Source organism: Rhopilema esculentum, unplaced genomic scaffold, assembly GCF_057945365.1.
Source record: "Rhopilema esculentum isolate cy_ngs unplaced genomic scaffold, ASM5794536v1 HiC_scaffold_28, whole genome shotgun sequence".
Classification (NCBI taxonomy): Eukaryota; Metazoa; Cnidaria; class Scyphozoa; order Rhizostomeae; family Rhizostomatidae; genus Rhopilema; species Rhopilema esculentum.
Genome location: NW_028300839.1, coordinates 43,935 through 65,435, shown reverse-complemented (window position 1 = coordinate 65,435; position 21,501 = coordinate 43,935). Strand labels below are relative to the sequence as shown.

The 21,501-nt window shown below is 36.5% G+C and overlaps 1 protein-coding gene and 1 pseudogene across 1 annotated transcript; one reads left to right on the top strand and one right to left on the bottom strand.

Moving 5' to 3' along the window:
- Positions 1-275: 275 nt before the first annotated feature.
- On the bottom strand, positions 276-2,113 carry LOC148957421 (uncharacterized; annotated as a pseudogene).
- A 7,838-nt stretch (positions 2,114-9,951) lies between these two features.
- Positions 9,952-15,479, top strand: LOC148957420 (uncharacterized). Its single transcript, XM_089115388.1, has 2 exons — positions 9,952-11,336; positions 12,015-15,479. The coding sequence occupies exons 1-2, from the start codon at positions 10,971-10,973 to the stop codon at positions 12,117-12,119; spliced, it is 471 nt and encodes a 156-aa protein (XP_088971514.1). The 5' UTR covers positions 9,952-10,970; the 3' UTR covers positions 12,120-15,479.
- The last annotated feature ends 6,022 nt before the right edge of the window (positions 15,480-21,501 follow it).

The window sequence follows — 21,501 nt, the reverse complement described above, 5'->3', positions numbered from 1 at the left end:
GTCTCTGACTCAATAAATAGGTCCTTATCAAACACAAGATGTGTATAAATAGACATATAGGTTCTTAGAAATCTACTTTGCGAGGGCATCTTTTGAAAAATTAAAAACATGGACACAACTAACATCATCGAGGAACGGAAAATGAATATCAAATTTTATGATAAACTGAAAAATCAAATCTGAAGACCCGCTTCAGGAAATCTACAGAAGGTTGCAGTGGCATATGACATGCATGCATGAAAATACCCCAACCTGACAACAAATCGTTTTATATAGTCTTCAGACTTCCATGGAACTTATTGTACAGCTTCATCAAAGGCTAACACAGAGCAGTAAATATCCAACTTCATCATTATGTCTGAGCTTCTGGTCAATATTCCTTTGATAGTGGACATATCTGTGACTGGGGCATCAATAATGGGTAGATATGCAATACGAGACACCCTAGGTGGCTTTTCTGAAATTATGGAATCAAAACTAGTCCAACCTGGGAGTAAACTGTTCTCTTTACTTCCTATTTCTTTGCAGGCAATTTATGAAAAGTCTATTATTTGACTTTGAGATAGAGGACATTGATGCTGGGAGAGTTCTATGTCAATGCTAGTTGCCACTGAATATGAATTTGGTGACTCTTTCTTGCCTAGGTAGTATGGCTCAATTTGTTGTGGTACTTGCTTCATACAACGAATTGCTTCATACAAAAAATTGACTTTTTGATTGGAACAGCACTTTCTGAACTAGGAGGCCGCTCACTGGAATCTCTCTGTTGTTGAATTACGATTCCATTTGTCATATGCGTTGTTCCAAAATCAGTTGCTGTTTCTTCTCAAAAATCGATGTTGTCCCAAAACATTGATGTCATAGTATTTTTTACAATGCCCTTTTGTATAACAAAGTCACTGTTTAGCTGTTGATATGCTAAAGCAGTATCTAGTGACAAAACTGCTAAATGGAAAGCAGCATTCCCAAACCCATTCACTATCTTGGTCAGGTCTTGTGCCTCATTTGCCTAACAGTGATTTCTAAGCCTAGTGCTTAAAGTGTCTGCTTCTTGAAGCTACATATATTATGTCTTGTGCAATTGAAAGGACATGCAACTGATCTTTTTCAGGAATTTCTATTTGCATATTATCCTGAATCAATTCATCCGAAAAATTTATGGCCCCTGCTAAAAAAATTGAACAGCTTGGCAGGAATTTTACTTTTTGCATTCACTAAACTAAATTCTGCAATTTTTGGGGGCCAATGGGTGAAGAATTTTGGACATTCAGTCATATATTTTCGAATAATAAGTGCTGCATAGAACAAGGTTCTACTATCATCTTATGAATTCTGATATTCTAATTGAGTACAACTCTCATCTTCCAACTCAGAGTCACTGTCATCAATCTCATTTGTTATAATTGTACTATCTTCAATTACTGACCAAACAGAAAGATCCTCATAGAACATAATTTCACTTTTGTTCCTGTGACCAGGTTTATGAAAAATAAGCTGAGGAAAGCGGTTTGTCAACCTCTGTTTGACTCTAAAGGCTCTATAATTAGATGCCTCTTTACCTTCGGTCTGAGAGACAATCTATTTAAATTCATGTTACAGTTTAGTCATGAACATAGCCTCTTTGTCGCTGATAATTTTCTTTTGAACAATCTGGTCGCATGTTTTTCCAAATGACACATTGTAAAGCTCTACTGGTGGCTGTTCATTGACTTTAAAATTTGAGAAATTGATATAACTCCTATAGCAATTTATGTGGTAACATGCTTCAGCAGCCACAGTCAACATCCCTAATATAGATATAAGTTGATTCATTCTTTTTCTTTTCTGCAGCTAGCTTCAATTTTCCGGCATTAATTGTTTGGCACCCAGTCAATGCCTGCTTTTTCCTTGTCTTTGTTTTCTGTGAAGTAAAATGTAAGTCTACATTTATACATGTGTTAAAGACCTTTAGACATTTATGTGATCGATAATATGTAAACCAATGTGAATAGTACCAATTCAGGCACCAAATCTACTGTCATCCTGAGAGATATCTCCCATTTTTAATGAAATTTTTGAGATATTGAGGCACCTTACAGCAATATCTTTCATCTGACCAATCAACAGAAGCCATTGTGACTATCATTCTGTGAGTTATTGTCCCGGACATTGTTATCTTGTAACTGGTGTAAATGGACCAAAAGTTTGTTTGCTAGAGGATTTGTGAAAGGTATTCAGGTTAACATTTCAAAGATGCCAAAGCCAACACACTCAGTTACCAGTTTAAGGCAGTTCTATAATTCGTTAATGGGTGATATACGCTCACTTGAAGCCCTGAAGATCAACGTTACTGCTTGTGCCCCCTTTATTATTCCTATAGTTGAAGAAGTTTGAGTTCTATTGGTGATTTTCTGGTGTCAATTTTCTTCTGAAACTATTCTAAAAGAGTAGATTACCCAGAAAGAGCAAACGGAAACAGGCTTTTCCCAAGTTACTCAGTCACCCCTGTCACGTTATGACACATAGGAAGCAAATGTATCCAGTACAAGTACCTTATTGACAACAGTAAACACACGTTGCCAGCTTTACAAAGGTCCTCATTCGAAGTCACCCTGCACAATGCCTGTGGGTGAAAAATCAGCCACCATTATTTGCCTAAATATTGCCTTAACTGTTGAACTCTGGGCATTGTGTTTCTAACTGTGGTTATTTTTGCTGCAGCTTTGGTAGTCAAGAAAAGGCAAAAAATACTGAAAAAAGGAAAAAGGGATCATTTTCAAACTTTATGAAACTTTCTTCCTAGACTGACGTTACATTGCATAATAATTTTCCGTACTTCAATGCATATATGAACTCATCTGTGTTTCAAACTTTCCTCATTTTGAAATCAATGCTGCACTGAAAAAATTTGCATCTTGCGCTAGGTTTTTAGCGTGGCATCAGCTTAAAACAAGTCTTTAGGAATAAATAGAAATCCCATTTGTTAAAAACTGACAAAATTGGACATGTTGAACTTCTTCAGTCAAAAACTGACGACCAATAATGCATCAGTTTTTGCTTAATACAATTTATACTCAAAAACTGTAAACAGTTAGTTAAAAACTGATTCTGTATTTCAGGCTTTAGAGTATATACATCACACATAGTATCCATGAAATCTCTATTCATTCCAATACTTCAAACATGCCTTTCCAAAGAATACAACAACACAGTACAGACCCGATCTCGCACTAGCACTCACGCTGCTATTGTCACGAATGACACATAAATATTATTCAGGGACAAATACTTTAGGATACTATTTCAGCCAATAGAGAAATTATAATATCCATTGCGAAAATTGTTGTTCTCTTTGGATTCAATATGACTGTGACAATTTTCAGGCTCACCTAGATTTAAGAATTGATAGTGAAAATGTTGTTCTAAAGAGGCCTTTTTAAAATGCACCAAGAAATGCAACCTATTGGCCTAAGAAAACTCAAAACGAGCAAATTTCTTGTTGTGCTTATGTCATCAATGAGACCTTGTTTTGTTAGGGATCACCTTGAGCACGAAAGGCCTGTTACTCTCTATCCAGATATTTATAACTTTCTGTCATTTCATCCAAATGAGCTCTCCAGTAATGATCTCTCTGAATATAAACAGTCAAAGGGCTACAGTTTCTATTCGCAGGGTTGGCTATCACCATTACTTTTTCATCCCATTGCTGATGATAGTGAGTTCTGTTTTCTCAAGGGAAATTGCAGACCATCACAACGAATCAATGATACCCCACATAAACTGTGGACCTGTTTGGGGAAATGTAATGGAAAACATTGTCCAAACACACTGCTCATGCATGGCTGGACTGTCTCAGACATGCAATCATGTTGTAGCAGCTCTCTTTAGGATTGAGGCTGTGAGCAGAATGGGACTCAATAATCCTCCTTGCACTTCAAGGTCCTGCCCATGTTTACCCAATAACAAAGTTGTGAAGCCAGTAAAGATAAAAGATTTAAAGCTAAAACGGACCATTTTAGGAGGAATAGTGAAAAAGAAAGTTGAATTGAACTGTTCCCCCAAGAAGAATTTTGACCCTTTGGAGCATGTTGAATACTTGCAGGACAGGAGCTTAACCTGCAGGACATGGCAAAATCCCTTGAGACAGTCTGTAAAAGGTCTGAACATATTATGTTTAAAGCACTGCCAAAGAAAGAGTTACCAGCAACAGAGGTGCAAAATGCAAAGGTTATTCCATTCGAAGAACATTTTTACAATCTACCAATAGAGTTGATTTCTTGAACCATATAAAAGAGGTAAAAATGGAAGACATAAGCACAATAGAGATGTTAACCAGAGGACAGGCAGATAACCAACATTCGCATTTCTTTAGAAAGCATGTTATCCCTGGATCTAAGGGACATGATGTCAAAACTTGTATGGCCACTTTGAGAAAGGGGGATTCTAAGAGAGACTCATTGAGGAATATCTATTCCAAAATTGCTGGAGCCACAGATATTGACCAACTGCCATCTCTAAAGTATAGAAGAGCAATGGAACCAGTTGCAATAGAATCCTTCAAGGAAGTGTTTGGAAAGCACCATAATAATGTGAAAATAACATCATGGGGGTTGTTCTTATGTGAAGACATGCCATTTGCTGGTGGAAGCCCTGACTCTATTGTTTCATGTGAATTCTGCGGGAGGGCATGCATAGAGGTGAAATGCCCTTTTTCAATCTGTCACACCACAGCTTATGATCCCAAAATAAAACTGCACGCAGAGCCCTTCTTCGACAATTGCACTTAGAACCGTAGCTAAAATTAGCAAACCACCAAACATAAGAAGGGAAATGTTAATCGTAAGAAGGATCTTGCTTGCAACACAGACAGTGATGATATTTTTAATTCTAATTTGCTGGATGAGTATATATATGGAACGCCCTGAACGGCTCAAAAACGTTTTATTCATTGACTGGGCTGAAAAGTATTTGTTGGATAGATCTAATAATAGTTGTTGTTTTAATTTACAACAGGATGACGATAGCTCAGATGAGAAAGACACGGAGAGATGAGAAAGACACGGAGAGATGAGAAAGGGTAGTAGGCGAAAAAAGTGCAAGGTTGAAGCTTTTGCCAGGTGAAGATTCTACCTTCCAAATGGAGAAAACCAGGAAAACTACTACATGCAGAAGCTGGTGTTGAATCTCCCTCTGTGGAAAGAAACACCTGTCATTACTACAAACAACATGTCGAAAACGTACATGGAAGAATGTGCCATTCGTAACCTGACTGAAGAGCAAGACAACGCCTTGATCGCTCTCCAGGATGCCAGAGAAAGAGGCTTCTCAATCGTTTGTCTGTGCAGGATGGCACAATCCTTAAGAGACATAGACTGGGTCAGTGAGGACGAATTCAATACGTTCATTGATGAGGTAACAACTGCCCATTGTGCCAATGCAGTCGAAGATGAAGAAGTCACTGATGCTGACTTCAATCCAGATCATGCAGATCTTGGTAACTTAAGGGTCAACAACATTCGCATTGACCTGACAAAATTTGAAGAGAATCTGTCACTTTTGCAGCATATGCAATTTGGAGGTAAGCACATCATTTTAATGGGTGATCCTGCACAACTTCCAGCCATTGAGCGTGACATATTTGATTCCTTCTTATGGAGGAAGTTCAGTTTTGTGATGCTCAAGAATATAAAGCGTCAAGATGATGAGACGTTTCAACATATGCTGTCAACTATACGTCTTGGTAAGACAAATTGTGAAATTGATGACATTCTGAGAACTAAAGTTGTTTCAATTGATGAAATTGATGCTATTGATCTAGGCAATGCAGCCATTATTTGTTCCTTCAGAAGGGAGCGAAACCATTGGAATAGTATCTTTCTAGACAAGCTTGATACAGAACTTTTTACATTTGATGCTACTGATTCAGATGTAACAGGCAATTCTGTTTCAGAAGCTGTTATAAAAAAGTTACGCTCTTATCATAAAGAATGACTCAAGGACACCCTTACTCTGAAGGTGGTTGCAAGAGTTGTTCTTACCAAGAATATAGATGTTGAACACAGTTGGTTGAATGGTACAGTAATGGTACAGAATCACAAAACTATACTACTGTTGAAAATGTGAAAACTGGCAGGAAAAAATATGGTGACCAGGATGAAGCAGAATCTTTCATTCCCTGAAGCTGTAGTTCTGTATGTTTGTACCAAATTCCCTTGCTTCTAGGATAGGCATTGACCGTTCACAAAGTTCAGAGTATGACTCTAGAGAAAGCATACATATTGCTGAACAAGAACTTCTTTGCCAGCAGCCAGGTGTACGTTGCATTTTCAAGAGTCAAGTCGCTAGACAACCTTCACTTGCTTGACTACGATCCAGGAGCAGTGATTTTTAAACCATTCTACAGGGACTTGTTGGTTTGGATGAAGAACCCCCTGAAACGACCCCCTGAATCTCCTAAAGAGAAAAAGAATTCGAAGAGGCCATGGACAAACACCCGCCAGTGCCCCCTGAAAAGCCAAGAACCTGTAGTGCAGGGCAGAAGGATCCAGCGCAGGAGCCAGGACAGCAGGAGCCAGCGCAGAAGGAGCCAGTGCAGAAGGAGCCAGCACAGAAGGAGCCAGTGCAGAAGGAGCCAGCACAGAAGGAGCCAGTACAGAAGGAGCCAGTGCAGAAGGAGCCAGTGCAGAAGGAGCCAGTGCAGAAGGAGCCAGGGCAGAAGGAGCCAGCGCAGAAGGAGCCAGCTGCGCAGAAGGAGCCAGCTGCACAGAAGGAGCCTTCTGCGCAGAAGGAGCCAGCTGCGCAGAAGGAGCCTTCTGCTCAGAAGTAGCCAGCTGCGCAGAAGGAGCCAGCGCAGAAGGAGCTAGCGCAGAAGGAGCCAGCGCAGAATAAGCCAGTGCAGAAGGAACCATAAAAAAGGAGCCAGCACAGCAGTCAATATCAAGCAGGCAGCCTTCTAAAACAAGAAATTCCAAAAAGGGAGCAGGGCGATCTCCACAATCTTCAAGCTCTTGGGAACACTATAAAATTTCATTTACATGCACCAGTAGACATGTATTTATGACACAACTCACTTTGCTCATGCTCACATGCTCACTTTTGATTCAATTATTGATATATGGCGTGGCATTGATGTACCAATGTATATTCATCTTACTTTCCACGCAGAGCGATTACGAGCAACAAGAAATATTTCACCCTGTCGTTCAAGAGGGTGATGGCAGCTGCCTATTTTATTCCATCTGGAAGCAGCTGTTCCATCATCCTGAAAAATTTAAATTGCAAGGTTTTTGAGACAAGTAACTTTGTACCACATCTTCAAGCATGAGAAACATTCCAGATAGCTGCAACGTAAAGTCGGCTTTCGCATACAAGGATTATGTGGACGAAATCAAAGGGTTGCATGCATTTTGTGGTGATATTGCCCTGCTGGCATTTACTGACATACTTAACCGACCCATATATTCATATCAGTTTTTCTGTTGAGAGGTACCAATATATATTACTTTTCGGATGCAAGTTTTGAAGAATTAGTTGATAATTTCAACATACATTCTTAGTGAACAATGCGACATTGGCTTTATCCTCCGTTTAGTGATAATTATGATGGTGGCATGCCATTGACCGTCTTATTCAGTGGTACTCATTTTACAGCAGTACTTAAGCCAGAGCCACACGAGGATTTAATTCAAATAACAAACCTGCTCAGCATTGGAGATGTTTTGGAAGCTGCAGTATAAAGTATAACAACTGAATCTTCCTTTCTACTGAGTTCCACTTAGTACTGTTACACCAACTTGAATTAATGCCAAAGAGTTTTTTCTTACCGAAATTTTGAAACACTTGCAAATTCTTGTTTTTCACCAATGGAATTTCAAAAAAGCAAGAAGCTCAGCCTTACTATTTTTCTTTCGCCCTCAACATCCAAGAAATTTTGGATCCATATGGGCTGAAATAATGCTTCTACTGGCTCTTTATAAATCCCACTAATTATTTCTTTCTAAAGTTCCAGCGGTTCCAGTCGGACACTTCAATTTTCAACTCATGCCCAATCTAGAATTTCTAATTTTGATTGTTGATCTGAACTGTAAAGCTTTCAGTAGATATTCATCCAGAATAACACTCAACTCATCCAGAATAATATTTAAAAAACAAAATAAAAAAGAATAACACTCAACTGTTATATGCAAGTTTTTTTATTTCATTCTTTACAACCAACATTTACTGAAAGTGTCTTAATCAAAAGCAAAATCTCCCAACTAACACATCTAGATAAAAAATTTAGGTGCTACTTCACCTACCGACCAGCGATTTTATTAAGGATTTTGTGGACCAACTGACCAACAACCACCTCATGATGTATTTGGGGTGTCACATGCTCTATGCCCTCGCAAGATACACCTTTAACTGCATGTGAAACTTAAATAGTAATTGCTGTGAGCGATATAAATTGATCAGTACACAAGAAAGAGAATGAAGTGATTGAGTTTTTATCTACAATCGATTTGGGTTAGCTTTGCAGTTGGCTTTTACAGCATGAGATGTTGTTTCACTTGAAAGGCTATCAATGCCCTTTGTTTTAGTATCAAGAGAGGCATACAGCTAAATTATATTGGCATCCCCAAATCCTTTGGTTGCCTTTTGGTCTGTTTCAGCCAGTTGTTTAACCAATTCCATCTTGAAATTAAGGAATGTATATTTTTCTGACATTTCTTGTCCAGGAGTGGTGCTTTTCAGTTTCAGACCAAAATACAAATGCATTCCACAGAGCAAAATCAATAAAATGAAAGAACAGTGTCTTCCAAAACTATTTAGTCCCATATTGCACAGAATACAATTGATACATTTGGTCTGAAAGATCAACTCCATTCATGTCATTATTATAATCTCTGATACATTGTGGCATCATAATCTCAACCCTTCTATGATGAATACCATCTTTCAGATTTCTTCAAAATAGCCAAAGTAATTTGCAGAATGATCAGTTGAATAAATGGAAACAACATTTCTATCAATCCACTGAAGAAGTAAGACATCATGAGGACTTTCACCAATCCTTTCATACCTTACTGCTCCTCTCTTCTTATTTTTACACCATGCAGCCCTGTTTTTCATTGTTTCTAGAAAAGATGATGTGTTGAGGTTCTCCTGGTAAGAGATTATGGTTTCAACTGCATGTAACCCAACAGATGAAAGATATTAGAATAAAGGAATGCTTGTATAATAATTATCAACAAACAGTATGTAGCCCTTATTCTTCAAAGGCTCTGTCAGCTTGATAACAACTCTTGCTGCTACCTGTGACAATAAACCAGAAATCTCATCTGCCGCTGACGTGGGCTTTGTCTACCTAGTGCTTCAGGTATTCCTTGAAGGTTGTCTACTTCACCATGTAGTCATCCCAGCCATCTCCTCTGTCTGCCAGTATTAACTACCATATCCCAACTGTAGCCAGTGGAAGACCTTAGTCTGCTAAAACCCAAAATTTGAAACCCCAGTGTATTATATTTTGTTGATCACAGCCTTAAAGATTGCAAGAATTGCACAATATCTTCTAAATGTTGGCAGAAACATTGACCATAACAATCCAGAAAATAGGATATCTTGACAATGCCCATATAAATTAGGTAGGCCAGAAACCTGCGAAACTCTATAAAATCAATTTTCCTCCATGCGAGCTCACCATGAGACAGTGCCGTACAACTTTTGCCAATCTCTTCACCATGAACAGCATACAGGTTTGAATTAATTAATAGTTTGCATTAGCTGGAGAGGAGAGAACAGAAGAAAAAAGTTCAGATTTTTTTTTGGTTCTTGTCCTCTTCTCCAGACAATAAATGGCCCAGTTTCTGCAACATTGTGAGCTGGAATAGGCTTTTTTGCACTTCCGGTGCATTTTTTTATTCTTAACATAAAAAGGATTTTATATAGTAAGTGGGAAAGTTGGATTGTTGGGAAAGTAAATGTAGGTGGGAAAGTTGGATTTTATGAGCTACGAGTTCAAGGTCAATACGATATTTGCAATCTACCCAGTGAAAAAGGAAAAACGAGCAGACAACCAAGGAATGGAACAGTCGGAAAGCTACCAAAATTTTACAGAGCTCTTAGCACAATGCTTTCAATAGCTTTTTTTAAATTATCCTCAAATAATCATTCGTTTTCACAGCTGAATTTGCTACAAAAATCTAAAAAATTATCATCGATTTCCGATTTCAACAAAAAATACAAAATAAATTCCATATTTCAACAATGATATTTACCACACTCTAGCCCTTTGATAACATATAAAATCAATTCAGCATTTTTACCACAAGTCGCAGTTCTACACCACATTTTGTTGCACCAAAAGAACGTTTAAATACATCATCAAAATGGCAGAGGCAAAGAAATCTCAAGATCCCTCAAGTAACTTCAATGTCTTTGTACCTTTTCTGGTCTGTGTGGATATTATTCTTTTAAAATAAACATCCATATACTAGCACACAACTGCCATTGTGGGTTAAAACAAAACCTTGATGTTATCATTTACTGACTACAGTTTAAACCTGGAGAAAACAATCAATATTCTCAGACAGTTTCTTGCTCGTATTTGTGAATAAAATGCAGCCCTTTGCAAAATTTTAAACATCGTCAAATACATTTTTATTTGTAGAAGCCAATTTTTAAAAGAACTTTCTCCAATACCAAAAGATTTCCATTCTTTTTCTTAAAACAAACCAATATCACGTGCTTACTACTTGCTAATATTCGAAAGTTCCATTGACTAATTATTTCTTCTTTTCACTAGAGTTCTCCAAAGGTTACTTGCATTGCCTGTCCCTGACAAAAATTTCAAAAGGAAACACAAGTAACATGACTTTTATTTACAAACAAGCCCGTCCAAAGTACAAAAAGTCATTGGATACAACACCCAACAACATAAATACCTTACTGAACTCCAACGCTCAAGAAATACCGTAAGTCTTAAAAATACAAAGTCAGACAATGAAGGCATCATGATCTTTAATCACGAGTCAACTGCATTTGATATCCCTAGGCAAACCATCAATTTTGACTATCAAAAAACAGAAAATCTCCAGCCACCACTGTCCATCTCAAGTCAAGCGACACACATCCATATTTCCGAAGTGCCAACCTTGAAGCTTAGCCAGAGCATAAAGACCACAGCAACCATATCATTTGGAAACCAACCCCCAAACGCTGTTTTTTCTTCAGAACGGGAGAAACCCTACACGTTGAAGATTGTATTGCTGACGACAGCTCCGGGACAACAGAACTTCATCTCTGGGAGCCACTTTATAATAGTATTCAGCACAACAAAATGTACCTCTTCAAAAACCTTGTTATCAAGTCTTACAAAGGTAAGAGTTGGCTTTTTCTTTCATGCTTATCATTTAAATTATTTACGTGGTTCAGTTATTATAATGTCCAAGGAACAAATCTCAGAAATCCTCGTTCACTCGATTTTTCAAGCGCTCTTATACACCTTCTATTTATATTTTGTTGACATTTTTGTATTCACCAAAAGAAGTCTCTATCTCTATCTGATAAACCGTCTGTCAAAAAATAAATCCTCCAAAAAACCATTGCCTTAACTACCAAGCAGTTACAAAACTATTCATATCTACTTATCAATGTTAAACAATTACATTTTTTGAAGAAATAAACGATATCATTATAATTCTTCTGATAATTCTCTGAAATATAAAATTCCTTTTTTCAACAACCAAACATTTCATTTCAAAACTGCACCATTTTTATTCTACAGTAAACTTTCTAGAACAAACTATCCCCACTCAATTGGTATTAACAAAACGAATTTTTTCAGTACCCAAAATCTTATAAGTTTCTTATTAAAAAGCTGCACATTGCTCGTGTCCAAGTTATTATTCTCATACTTGTTATTATTCTTTTGTAGGTCTAGAAATATTTTCCTTCGTTAGCAACTTGATCCTTTACATTTTCCCATTCACAGTCATTATTCTAATTATTTTTGTTTCAAGCTAGAATTGGCTAATTTTTAATTTCTATAATTACAGGTGTCGCACAGCTCACTTCAAGGACTGATACTTCTTTTAAAAGAGAGAAACCAGCAAGTCCACCTAATAACTGGCCACAACGTTCTTGAAGAAGAAGAAACTTAGGTCACACTTGAGTGTTTCGAGATTGTGAAAAATCTGTAAAATTTTCAAAATTTGTCAGACCTATAGCAAAAGGATGTCAGGCATTGGTAAACATATTATCATATGTCTACAATGTAAATCGAGCCAAAGAGCCGAAATTTCAAAAAAGGAGTTTCTGTCCAGCTTAAAGTTCAAATCAACTCTGAATCCATCTGGCTTACCACATTTTGGCAGACTATAACTGAACTATTGGAAAAACTTTCATTGGAAAGTGAAATGGAAATAATTGAAGAGGCACTTCTAGATTTTAAAAACATTATAATTTTATTACTTTATAATAAAACGAACAATATCATAACAAAAGTTTTTGAGGTTTCCAGTTAAATTTGAATAAAGAAATTCGCACTATTGTCATCTTCCCATACTTTCTGTACTCCTTTATCAAACCTCTTCAGCTACACGTCCTTGTAAAACATTGTTCTTCAGTAAAACCTTGAACCTCAAAAATCCACCATTTCATTTTAGTATTAACCCATCAAAAATAAAATTCTACATAAAAATAATTGGGCATACCTTTTGATCTACCCAGCAGTTACCCCCTTTTACCCTAGTGGTATGGGGGCAGCAGAGTGCCCTTTTCAAGAAATTGATTTTCAAATAATATCAATTCATATAAATATTTTGAATGCTAATAAAATCTACTTTTCAACCATCTCTTGATACCTACATATATGGCAAAAGTCAATATTTTCCTTTGTCTAGAGAACTGAAGACCGATTTGGAAAGCAATTTGAGCAATTAAAATATTTTTAATTGATATGTTCTCTTTTACTTTGGTGACTATCCTGAACAGATTTCAGATTGCTACTAACGTTGGCTTACATATGCTCGATATATCAGTCAATGCATCAATAATGTTTTAAGTTCAAGCAAAAGCATAAGAACTGAGAAGCACACTGGGCACAGACCCTGTTTTTTCCAAAATTCAGTTTACCTGCCTTTTGCAGCTCACCAAGTTGCCCTTGAATTGTTTAGGTCCTATAGGAAATGACCAAAGGTGTGCCCGTTTGTGGTGATGATCTAAGATGTTTCTTTTCGATCTGCTTCTCAAAACACCAAAAAATATTTTAACTCTTTTTATTTCATTTCAACTTTTGTGACCATGGTAATCCACTCAATATTACAGGTAATCCACTCAACATACTGCTTTACAGGGAGCCATGCAAAATAAAATCTCCAAACAACTAACTAAATGAAATAATCTTATTTACAATGATTGCAGATAAAATAACGAGAAAAAAAAAGTTCACAACAGCTGCAAACTACGCATGCATTGGTTTGAGCCCTTCGAGTGCGCGCTCAAAAATGTCCCTGAGGAGACATTTTTACACACTAAAAACACTAAAAAAATAACAAGCAGAAAAGTAGCTATTCAAAAGAAAGTTGACTTTACCACATCAAACGTTGGGGTTAGCAATGCTGAAGTCAAGGGAGCTATACCCTCTTTTTAGAAAAGTGCACATTGTTTTACTGGCTTTTTCTTAAGAACTTGTAGAAAGGACCCCCTTTTCCCTCTCTAACTCTGCCCTGCCTAGCTTTGCAAAACTTCAACTTCCCGAGCTGGGGGGTTTTGTCCGAGTGCCTTGAGTCTATGCCTAAGGCAAATACAAAGCTGGCAGAGAAAGGTCTATGGCTGACAACAGCTGTTTAGCTTTGAATGACTCTATTGACTCTAAACGGACCTGACAATGAAGAAGTGGACCTAATTTCTCATATTTTTTCTAGCAGCAAATAAACATGTTGCAACAAATTTTTGTGTACGAAGAAAATTTACCAATTTTAACATATAACTGTCTACAACAGCATCTAGAGAGTACCAGTATTCTTCAAACATGCGACAGGATACAAGGGAAACAAAAATATTCCTTGTTAGATTTGTTTCTTCCGATATTTTTCTACATATTTTAACTAGGCTATCATCAATTTCTAGCGATTTTTGTATTATTTAACATCGAAGAAACTACAAATTTGTATTATTCCGAAGAAAAATTCTTGATGTATTGTTGTAAAGGAAGTACATGAAATACAATCAAATTTGTGAAGTACATGAAATACAACGTAAGATAGATTCTGGCTGGTGTTCTTTCCAAAAACAAATCATTATTGTTTGTCCAATCAAGGTTTCTCAGGAATCTGGCTTAATTCTTATACTAGTAACAAAGACAAAATGACAGTAAATCAAAGCAAGGCTGCATCCAAATTTGATTAATTATCGCAGTTCATTTTCTCAGGCTAACCCTTTTGGCCCAAAGCAGAGAAAAATAATTTCAAAATTATTGTTTTTATCTACTAAGGCATTGCCAAAACAGAAGATTGGAAATCAATATCTATCTTTATTCAAAGTTTTTGTTGTGCTTGCGCTTTGGAGTAATTTTGCTTCTGTTTATTTTTGAAGAAGCATCGAAAAACAATTCTCCAGAATTGCCATTTATTCATGTTATTTTTATTCTAAAGTCATTTTTAATTCTCGAAAAATTATAAGAAGTTAAGGGGGCAAACCTTGTGACTGCAATAATTAGTTACTAGGATGATGCTGTCAGTCATGGCAATTTTGTTAACTGCAACTGCACATGGTCAAGCAATACTTGTGTGACTTTAGCTAAGTATTTTGTAGTAAATTCCCTGTTATAGTGGTAAGGGTATGGTTTTTCTACTTCGGAATGAAATAGTTCAAAATCCATTTTATGTACACTTACGTTCAAAAAGTATTGGGACGAATTCGATAAACGAATTATGGCGTTCCGTTGGATTCGGTTTTGCAACGGAAACTTTTTCAGATTTAGGCAGTCTTTCTACAAATAATCTAGGCCCAAGTTTCCCCAAAATGGAATAAAAAGTTAACAAAATGCTTCAACTTATGAAGAATAACCAAGAAAACACAGGATTCTTCCGATTTTCTGATTATAACAGCAAAATATGCAAAGGGCTGAATGGCCTAACAATGGCAAAGTCACATGCCCTTCCAAAAATTTTAGAGCTGTCCAAACAAATACAACTTTTTAATTTCACGTTTGCATAACAAAAGAAATTATTAAAGAGATTATAAAACCAAACTTTTAAGCTTCAAAAAAAGTTTACTTCATCGACGAAAATGCTACAAATTTATTAAATTATTGCATTTATTCAAGCTACTTTTAAAATTGCGTAACATTCAAGGAGAAGCCATTGAACTCATCGTCGATGATTAATTTTAACTTTGAGAGAGCATTTGTTTTTCTTATAACGCTGGAAAATTTGTATTTTTCATAACTTTATAGCCATGTTTTTGCTTATGTTCCATTATTTAGCTTCTTTTTACATGACAACACGATGTCTGGTAAGGATTCAAACCTATTACTTCGCAGTTCCCTCAGTAAAGAACTGTCGTCCCTCGGCGTCGTAAACTTCTTTGGTCTGCAAACCCTTGGTAAATTTTTTTCTGTTCTTGTACGGAAAAACTTTTTACACACCAGAAAAGCTGCAATCATTGAGCAGCCGAGAATTGATGCAATATCGCAAAATCCATTTACTTTATTATAGTAGAAAGCACTTTGTAAGCGCTTCTCTTAACTCAGTTCTTGAGTTTTCAGAGCTTCCATGTTTTCGTCTCGAGACCTATAGAAATTTTATGGTAGATGAATTTTTAATTTTTTGGCGTACATAATAGGCTTCAAAATATCAACAATGTCTTGTGAAAATTTCATGGAAATAACTGCCGTACTTTTTTAATGAGAAAGATTTTAAAAAAGTCTTTCCGAATTTGTTGCATAAAATGTCTTCGAAGTTTCGAAGGGTGTCCCAATACTTTTTGAACGTAAGTGTACTTTCGTGTGCAAGTTAACTGATCGCTAACTTAAAAGTTACAATGCCTAATCACACTGGTTTACATTTGTCAAATTTTCTGCAGTCTGAACGCAGCAATGGAAAAGTATAGCAACATACATACATTATTTCTCTCAGCCTATTATTACTATCTAAGGTCAAAACTTTTGTAGCATTTACCTGACATAGACTTCAATAAATTCGTGTGTTTAATGTTTAACTGGTCTCATAAGTTTCATATTTGTAACATTATCTTCTATTATTTCATCATCCTGTGGTTCTTTTCATTGAAATAAGTTAGTCAATTCAATTTTTTGGCAGGCTGGTGACCTAATATTGGCTGACAAAGGCTTCATGATTCATCACCTTGTACCAAAGGGAATATTTCTAAATCTTCCACCTTTTCTTTCTAGCAAGAAACAGTTCTCCAAAGAAAAAGCCATGTTTTGCAAAAAAATAGCCAGTCAGCGCATAAATTTGGAGAGCCATAGAAAAATTAAAAAATTACAAAATACTTAATTTGATAACAGCAAATTTGAGACCTTGGTGTAAAAAACCTGTGCAGACTTGTGCTGCTTTGGTAAATTTGCAATCAGCAATAATTTATGGTGTTTTTGATAAATACATATTTCTTGTTGCTGAAAAATGAAGCAAAAGATTTCATAAACTAGTTAATACATTGTGTTAAAAATTCATTAGCATAAAAATCTTTTAACTTTGGAATGTTAGTCTCAGCCCATGATGTGCTACGGCTAACATAAATAACTTTTATTTCCCTTGTTGTCCAAACAACAAAATGTGCCTTGGTAGAATTTGCAGCTATCATTTCACCTTGAACTTGGTGCCAGTAACTGTGACTTTCATTGAGAGTTGCATCCAGGTTAAGGTAAAAGCTTGTAGATCTTTTATTTTCCACCTCTTCCTTGATAATTTCTGCAACTTTATGGTCACAATGTTTCCAAGGGCATTTTATTTCCAATACACCAACATCATTGGTTGCGACACCCTTCAAATTTATTATGCCGTCTGGGGAACACCCAAGAAAACCACAAGGTTATAATATTAAACCAACAGATTTTACAGTGTTACCTGTCAGTTTAATATATTCTTGAATAGCTTTCTCAAATTGAACAACCAGCGTTTCGAAGCAAATTGGGAAAGTAACAAAGTTTAACGATTTGACACAAATTCTGCTTGCCTTGAGCGATAATTAGATGTTAATGATGATTAATGACACAAAAAACTACATAAAACTTGAAAATTTCCATGTTGGAATTTGATTTTATCTTCGATCACAATGAAACGCCATATGTAAACATTCAACTCAGATGCGATTTCCGGTTAAGGACCTATAGACATTACAAGGTGAGCAAACTTATTGCTAAGGTGAGCAGGTTTGGCAGAACCATTCTTTTTTTGGTTTTCCTCTAATGTCCACACACTTGTAATGAAATTTTCGTATTGTCCAGTTTTCCCCAGAACATACAATCATTTTCCCATATGCTTTCTTCTTACAAACACACCACAATTCATCACTACGAGGCATTTCTTTCTGTTTTGAATAAATATATTTTTGGTGAATTTTAGGCAGCACGTGGTCAGGCCCGCCAATCTGTTGTGAATCGTTGAGGAAATGCTCCACACAGACCTTGTGGCAAAATTGCTTCTAAACAACCACTGTGTGTTCACTTTTAATTCCAAGCTTCTTGAGGACCTGCCTCTGCAGCAGGCCCCTTGTGCACCCAGTCTAAACTCCAGATATAGGTAAGCCCTATTATTTGCCACAAATGCTGCTTGGAACCTTCAAAGAAACTCCCCTTGTGGATGTTAAATCTTCTTCGACATTGTAGGCACCACCAAGTAACCCCATCCTGACATCTATTGAGGGCAATCTTAATACAGTCAACATGGCAGCGCTCACACAACATCCTTTGCGCAAGCAGCCCATTTCACTAACACCAGGCGATCAGAGGAAGATCTAGGGGGGGGGGGGGTGCTGCGGGTGCTTGAGCACCGGTCAGAATTACCTGACTGAGACAGAACATTCAATACATTTCTTCTATTCGCTGAAAAACGTCTTGAATCCTTTTAAATGATGTAAATGCATTGTACAGTAAACTTTTGACATACTGTCATACGTTAGTTAGCATAAGCTGTATCTGCTTCAAACTGTAAATGGCTATAAATTTCATTTCGAGCTGCCCAGAGCTGCAGGAGCATTTGCTGAAACCAAACCTGTTGGCCAATGAGCTTCTTCGATTCCACCGGTGCTTGAGGCACTCTTCTGCAATGTCAAACACCCCCATCAATCAAAACAAGTCTTCGACCAATCAGTTTGCCAAATTTTGGTTCATTTAAGCACCCCTATCAATCATCTGAAATACACTAGTGCATACTGTCACCACAGTGACAACAGCGGTTCGTGTAGTAGCAATGGCGGACGTAAAGTTGTTGCAGCTGCAGATATTTTCAATTACTTGTTGCCAGTTGATTGAAGAAGTTTAAACGAAAAATGAGCTCCTGAGAAATCAGTCAATCGTGAGGAGCAGTTTTTTATTAGAGCGTGGTGGATGGTGTTGTGACCTATGGGAATATGCAGATCGATGAGTTCGCTGAACTCCAATTGCAAAAGATTCAAGTACTGTCGCATTGAAGTTCTGACCTACGGCCTTTTGGGTTGGTAGTTTCCTTTACCAGGCTATTAATGCAAAATGTTTTAACAGAATATTGCTTGGATTAAATCGAAAAAAATATCGAACATTACAGAGGAAAGTGCTCACCCCAAAAAACCAGTGGTGCCAAGGACTTCACACGAGCAAAATGATCACAAAAAGGCAGTTATATAGATGAGGCCTGTAATATTGCAAAGGACTTTTCCTATTATTCTTTTTTTATATGTTTGCTTTCTTTGACATCAGAAATACTTTCCTGTACGATGAAGCAGAGATTCTTTTTAATGGCCCAATCAAGCCAAGGGTTCGCTCTAATTCAGATCTTGAGCAAATTCAACTCTTCAGATGTGCTGCACAACCTTTAGGTTTTCTTAAAACAGGTCAAATCCCTGACAGAAAGAACCATTATGTTCCACTTCTTAATTGGTCTCAATGTCAAACAGGTGCACAAAAACATAAATTTGTGTCTGTTCTTCCAGAACCAGTTAGTTCCTCATCCACTGTGCCACAGGAAAAAATGTCAAACTCATGGAAAATGCCAAACAAAACACAAAATGCTGACAATGGATCACTTTGTATTCAAAAGATCTTCCTCTTTTCAACGCCTCTCTGTTGACCATAACAAATTCCAAAAACAACTAATTCAAAAAGAACTAATGCCCAGCACAATGCTACTTTTGTAAACGATAAGGACATCGGCATAGTTGCTCAAAAGAGAACCATTAACTAATGACGAAAAGTATGATATTATCTGCAATGTCTGGAAACCACAACCAAATCATTGTTTTCCAAAGAATGAATTTCACTGTAGCTTTCAGTACAAATGGATTGACCTCTATCCATGGCTAACATATTCTCCTTTGCTTGATGGTGCCTTCTGCATTAACTGTGTTCTTTTTGAGGGTGAAAGTGGCCATAACGCCAACAAGATTGTAAATTTTTTCAAAAGCCCAGTTAAAACATGGCAAAAGGCTAGAGAGAAATTCAATGAGAACAATGTCAAATCACCTGTCCACTTAACTGCTACTCTCAGGTTGTCACAGTTTTGTAACTGTTTGGAAAACAAGCAAGAACCAGTAAATGTCCTATTGAATTCCCTAATATCAAAGAAAATCGCCATTAACATGGAAATACTGAAAATTATATTGGAAGGGGTTATTACTTGTGGGCAACAAACTCTTGGTTTGAGAGGCAATTGACATGTCTTGTAGAAAATAATAACCCTGATAAGCTGCAGGCTATTTTGGCACTTTTAGCAAAGTGCAGTAAAATGCTACCTTCAATCAGCATTTTGCATGCCACTTATAAGTCCAAGACAACTCAGAATTAGCTTATCAAGGTATGTGGCTCTCTTATCAAAGAGACAATTTCAAATAAAGTAAAAGTGTCAAAATTATTTGCCATTCATGCAGATGAAGCAGCAGATGTAAGTAATTTTGAACAGATGGCCATGTTCTTCAGAATTGTTGACAGTAATTCTTGGGTTTTATTCCTGGTGTCAATGGCCTTTCTGGCGGCTGTTTTGCCAAAACAATCAAAGATGGGATTCTAAGCATTGGCCTTGATATGTGATATTGTCGTGGTCAGGGTTATGATGATGTGGGGAATATGGCAGGAAAGTGTTCGGGTGCTGCTATTAGAATACAGCAGACCTACCAGAAGGCAAAGTATATCCACTAACGCTCACATGTCTTGAATTTATGTGTTACATCGACCTTCTAGAAGAAGAACAAATGATGGCAAAAGTGCATGTTGTATCTGATTTTTTCAACAGTCATCCGAAATGATTCAGCGTTTTGAAGAATAAGGTGGGCGCTTTGTTGCCGCATGCATCATATAAGTAGGATATACCAAAGTTCCTCCTGTTGCATATAAACCTAGTGCTCCTGCACAGCGACTGCATGGAGAGGGCGGCCCTGCAGCCTGAAAGAAAATATGAAAGAAAGTATAAATGCTTCATCAAGTGAAAATGCGGAATACGATTTATCAACAATTGAAGATATGATACCATTTTTAAAAGTACATTGTTCACAAGTTTAAAAATTTTTTTGTAGTACTGTTTTATAAGTTAATATAACTTCATTTTTTTGTAATTGAAAGTATAAATTTCAAGTTAATTTGTAGTTGTGAAAAAATAATTGAAGTTTATATATTGTGATGGGTTCTTTTTTGAGTTTTTCTAAAAAAGAGTACGAAGACAACTATACAATACAGACGTTTGAGGAAGAACTTCAAAAAAGCACATTTGACGGAAATATTAAAATAAGCGTCTGATAAAAATATAGTTCATATAGATCAAATTTTAGTTATGATTAAAAATAACCTCTATGTTTAGAAGATCGAGATATATATGGAAATACTGTTTTACATAGAATAATTCCAAATATTGAAGAAATATATGGAAAAACTGTTTTACATAGAATAATTCCAAATATTGAAGAAATAGATTCATCTACTTGGATGGAGCATAGATGGTTACTAAAACAACTTATTACAAATGGTGCTGATATTGTGGCAGAAAATATAAATTGTGAGACACGAATGTCACAATTCAGCGACGAAAGTAGACATTCGTTTTGTGCCTCTTCGAAAAAAAAGACGAACAAATTTTTCGTCTTTTTTTCAAAGTCTTATATTTTTTCAAAAAAAAAATTTGCAGTTTTTCAAAAAAAAGAGATGTAGAGTTAAAAAAGAATTGTAATAAAAGTTTAAAAATTGTAGGTAAGGTAATACGGTAGAAAATCAACGAATAACGAACAGTATAAAAAAAGATATTTAAGCAAAATGAACAGTATAAAAACGAAAGAAACGAAGTTACTTACGATCTTAACACTCTTTTGGATAGTTGAATTCATGGCACATCGTCTTCG

Bases quoted from the DNA above. Each gene is read 5' to 3' on its own strand.
- LOC148957420 (XM_089115388.1), top strand. From the start codon at position 10,971: ATGATCTTTAATCACGAGTCAACTGCATTTGATATCCCTAGGCAAACC. The intron at 11,337-12,014 runs GTAAGAGTTGGC...CTATAATTACAG, and splicing joins TGTTATCAAGTCTTACAAAG to GTGTCGCACAGCTCACTTCA.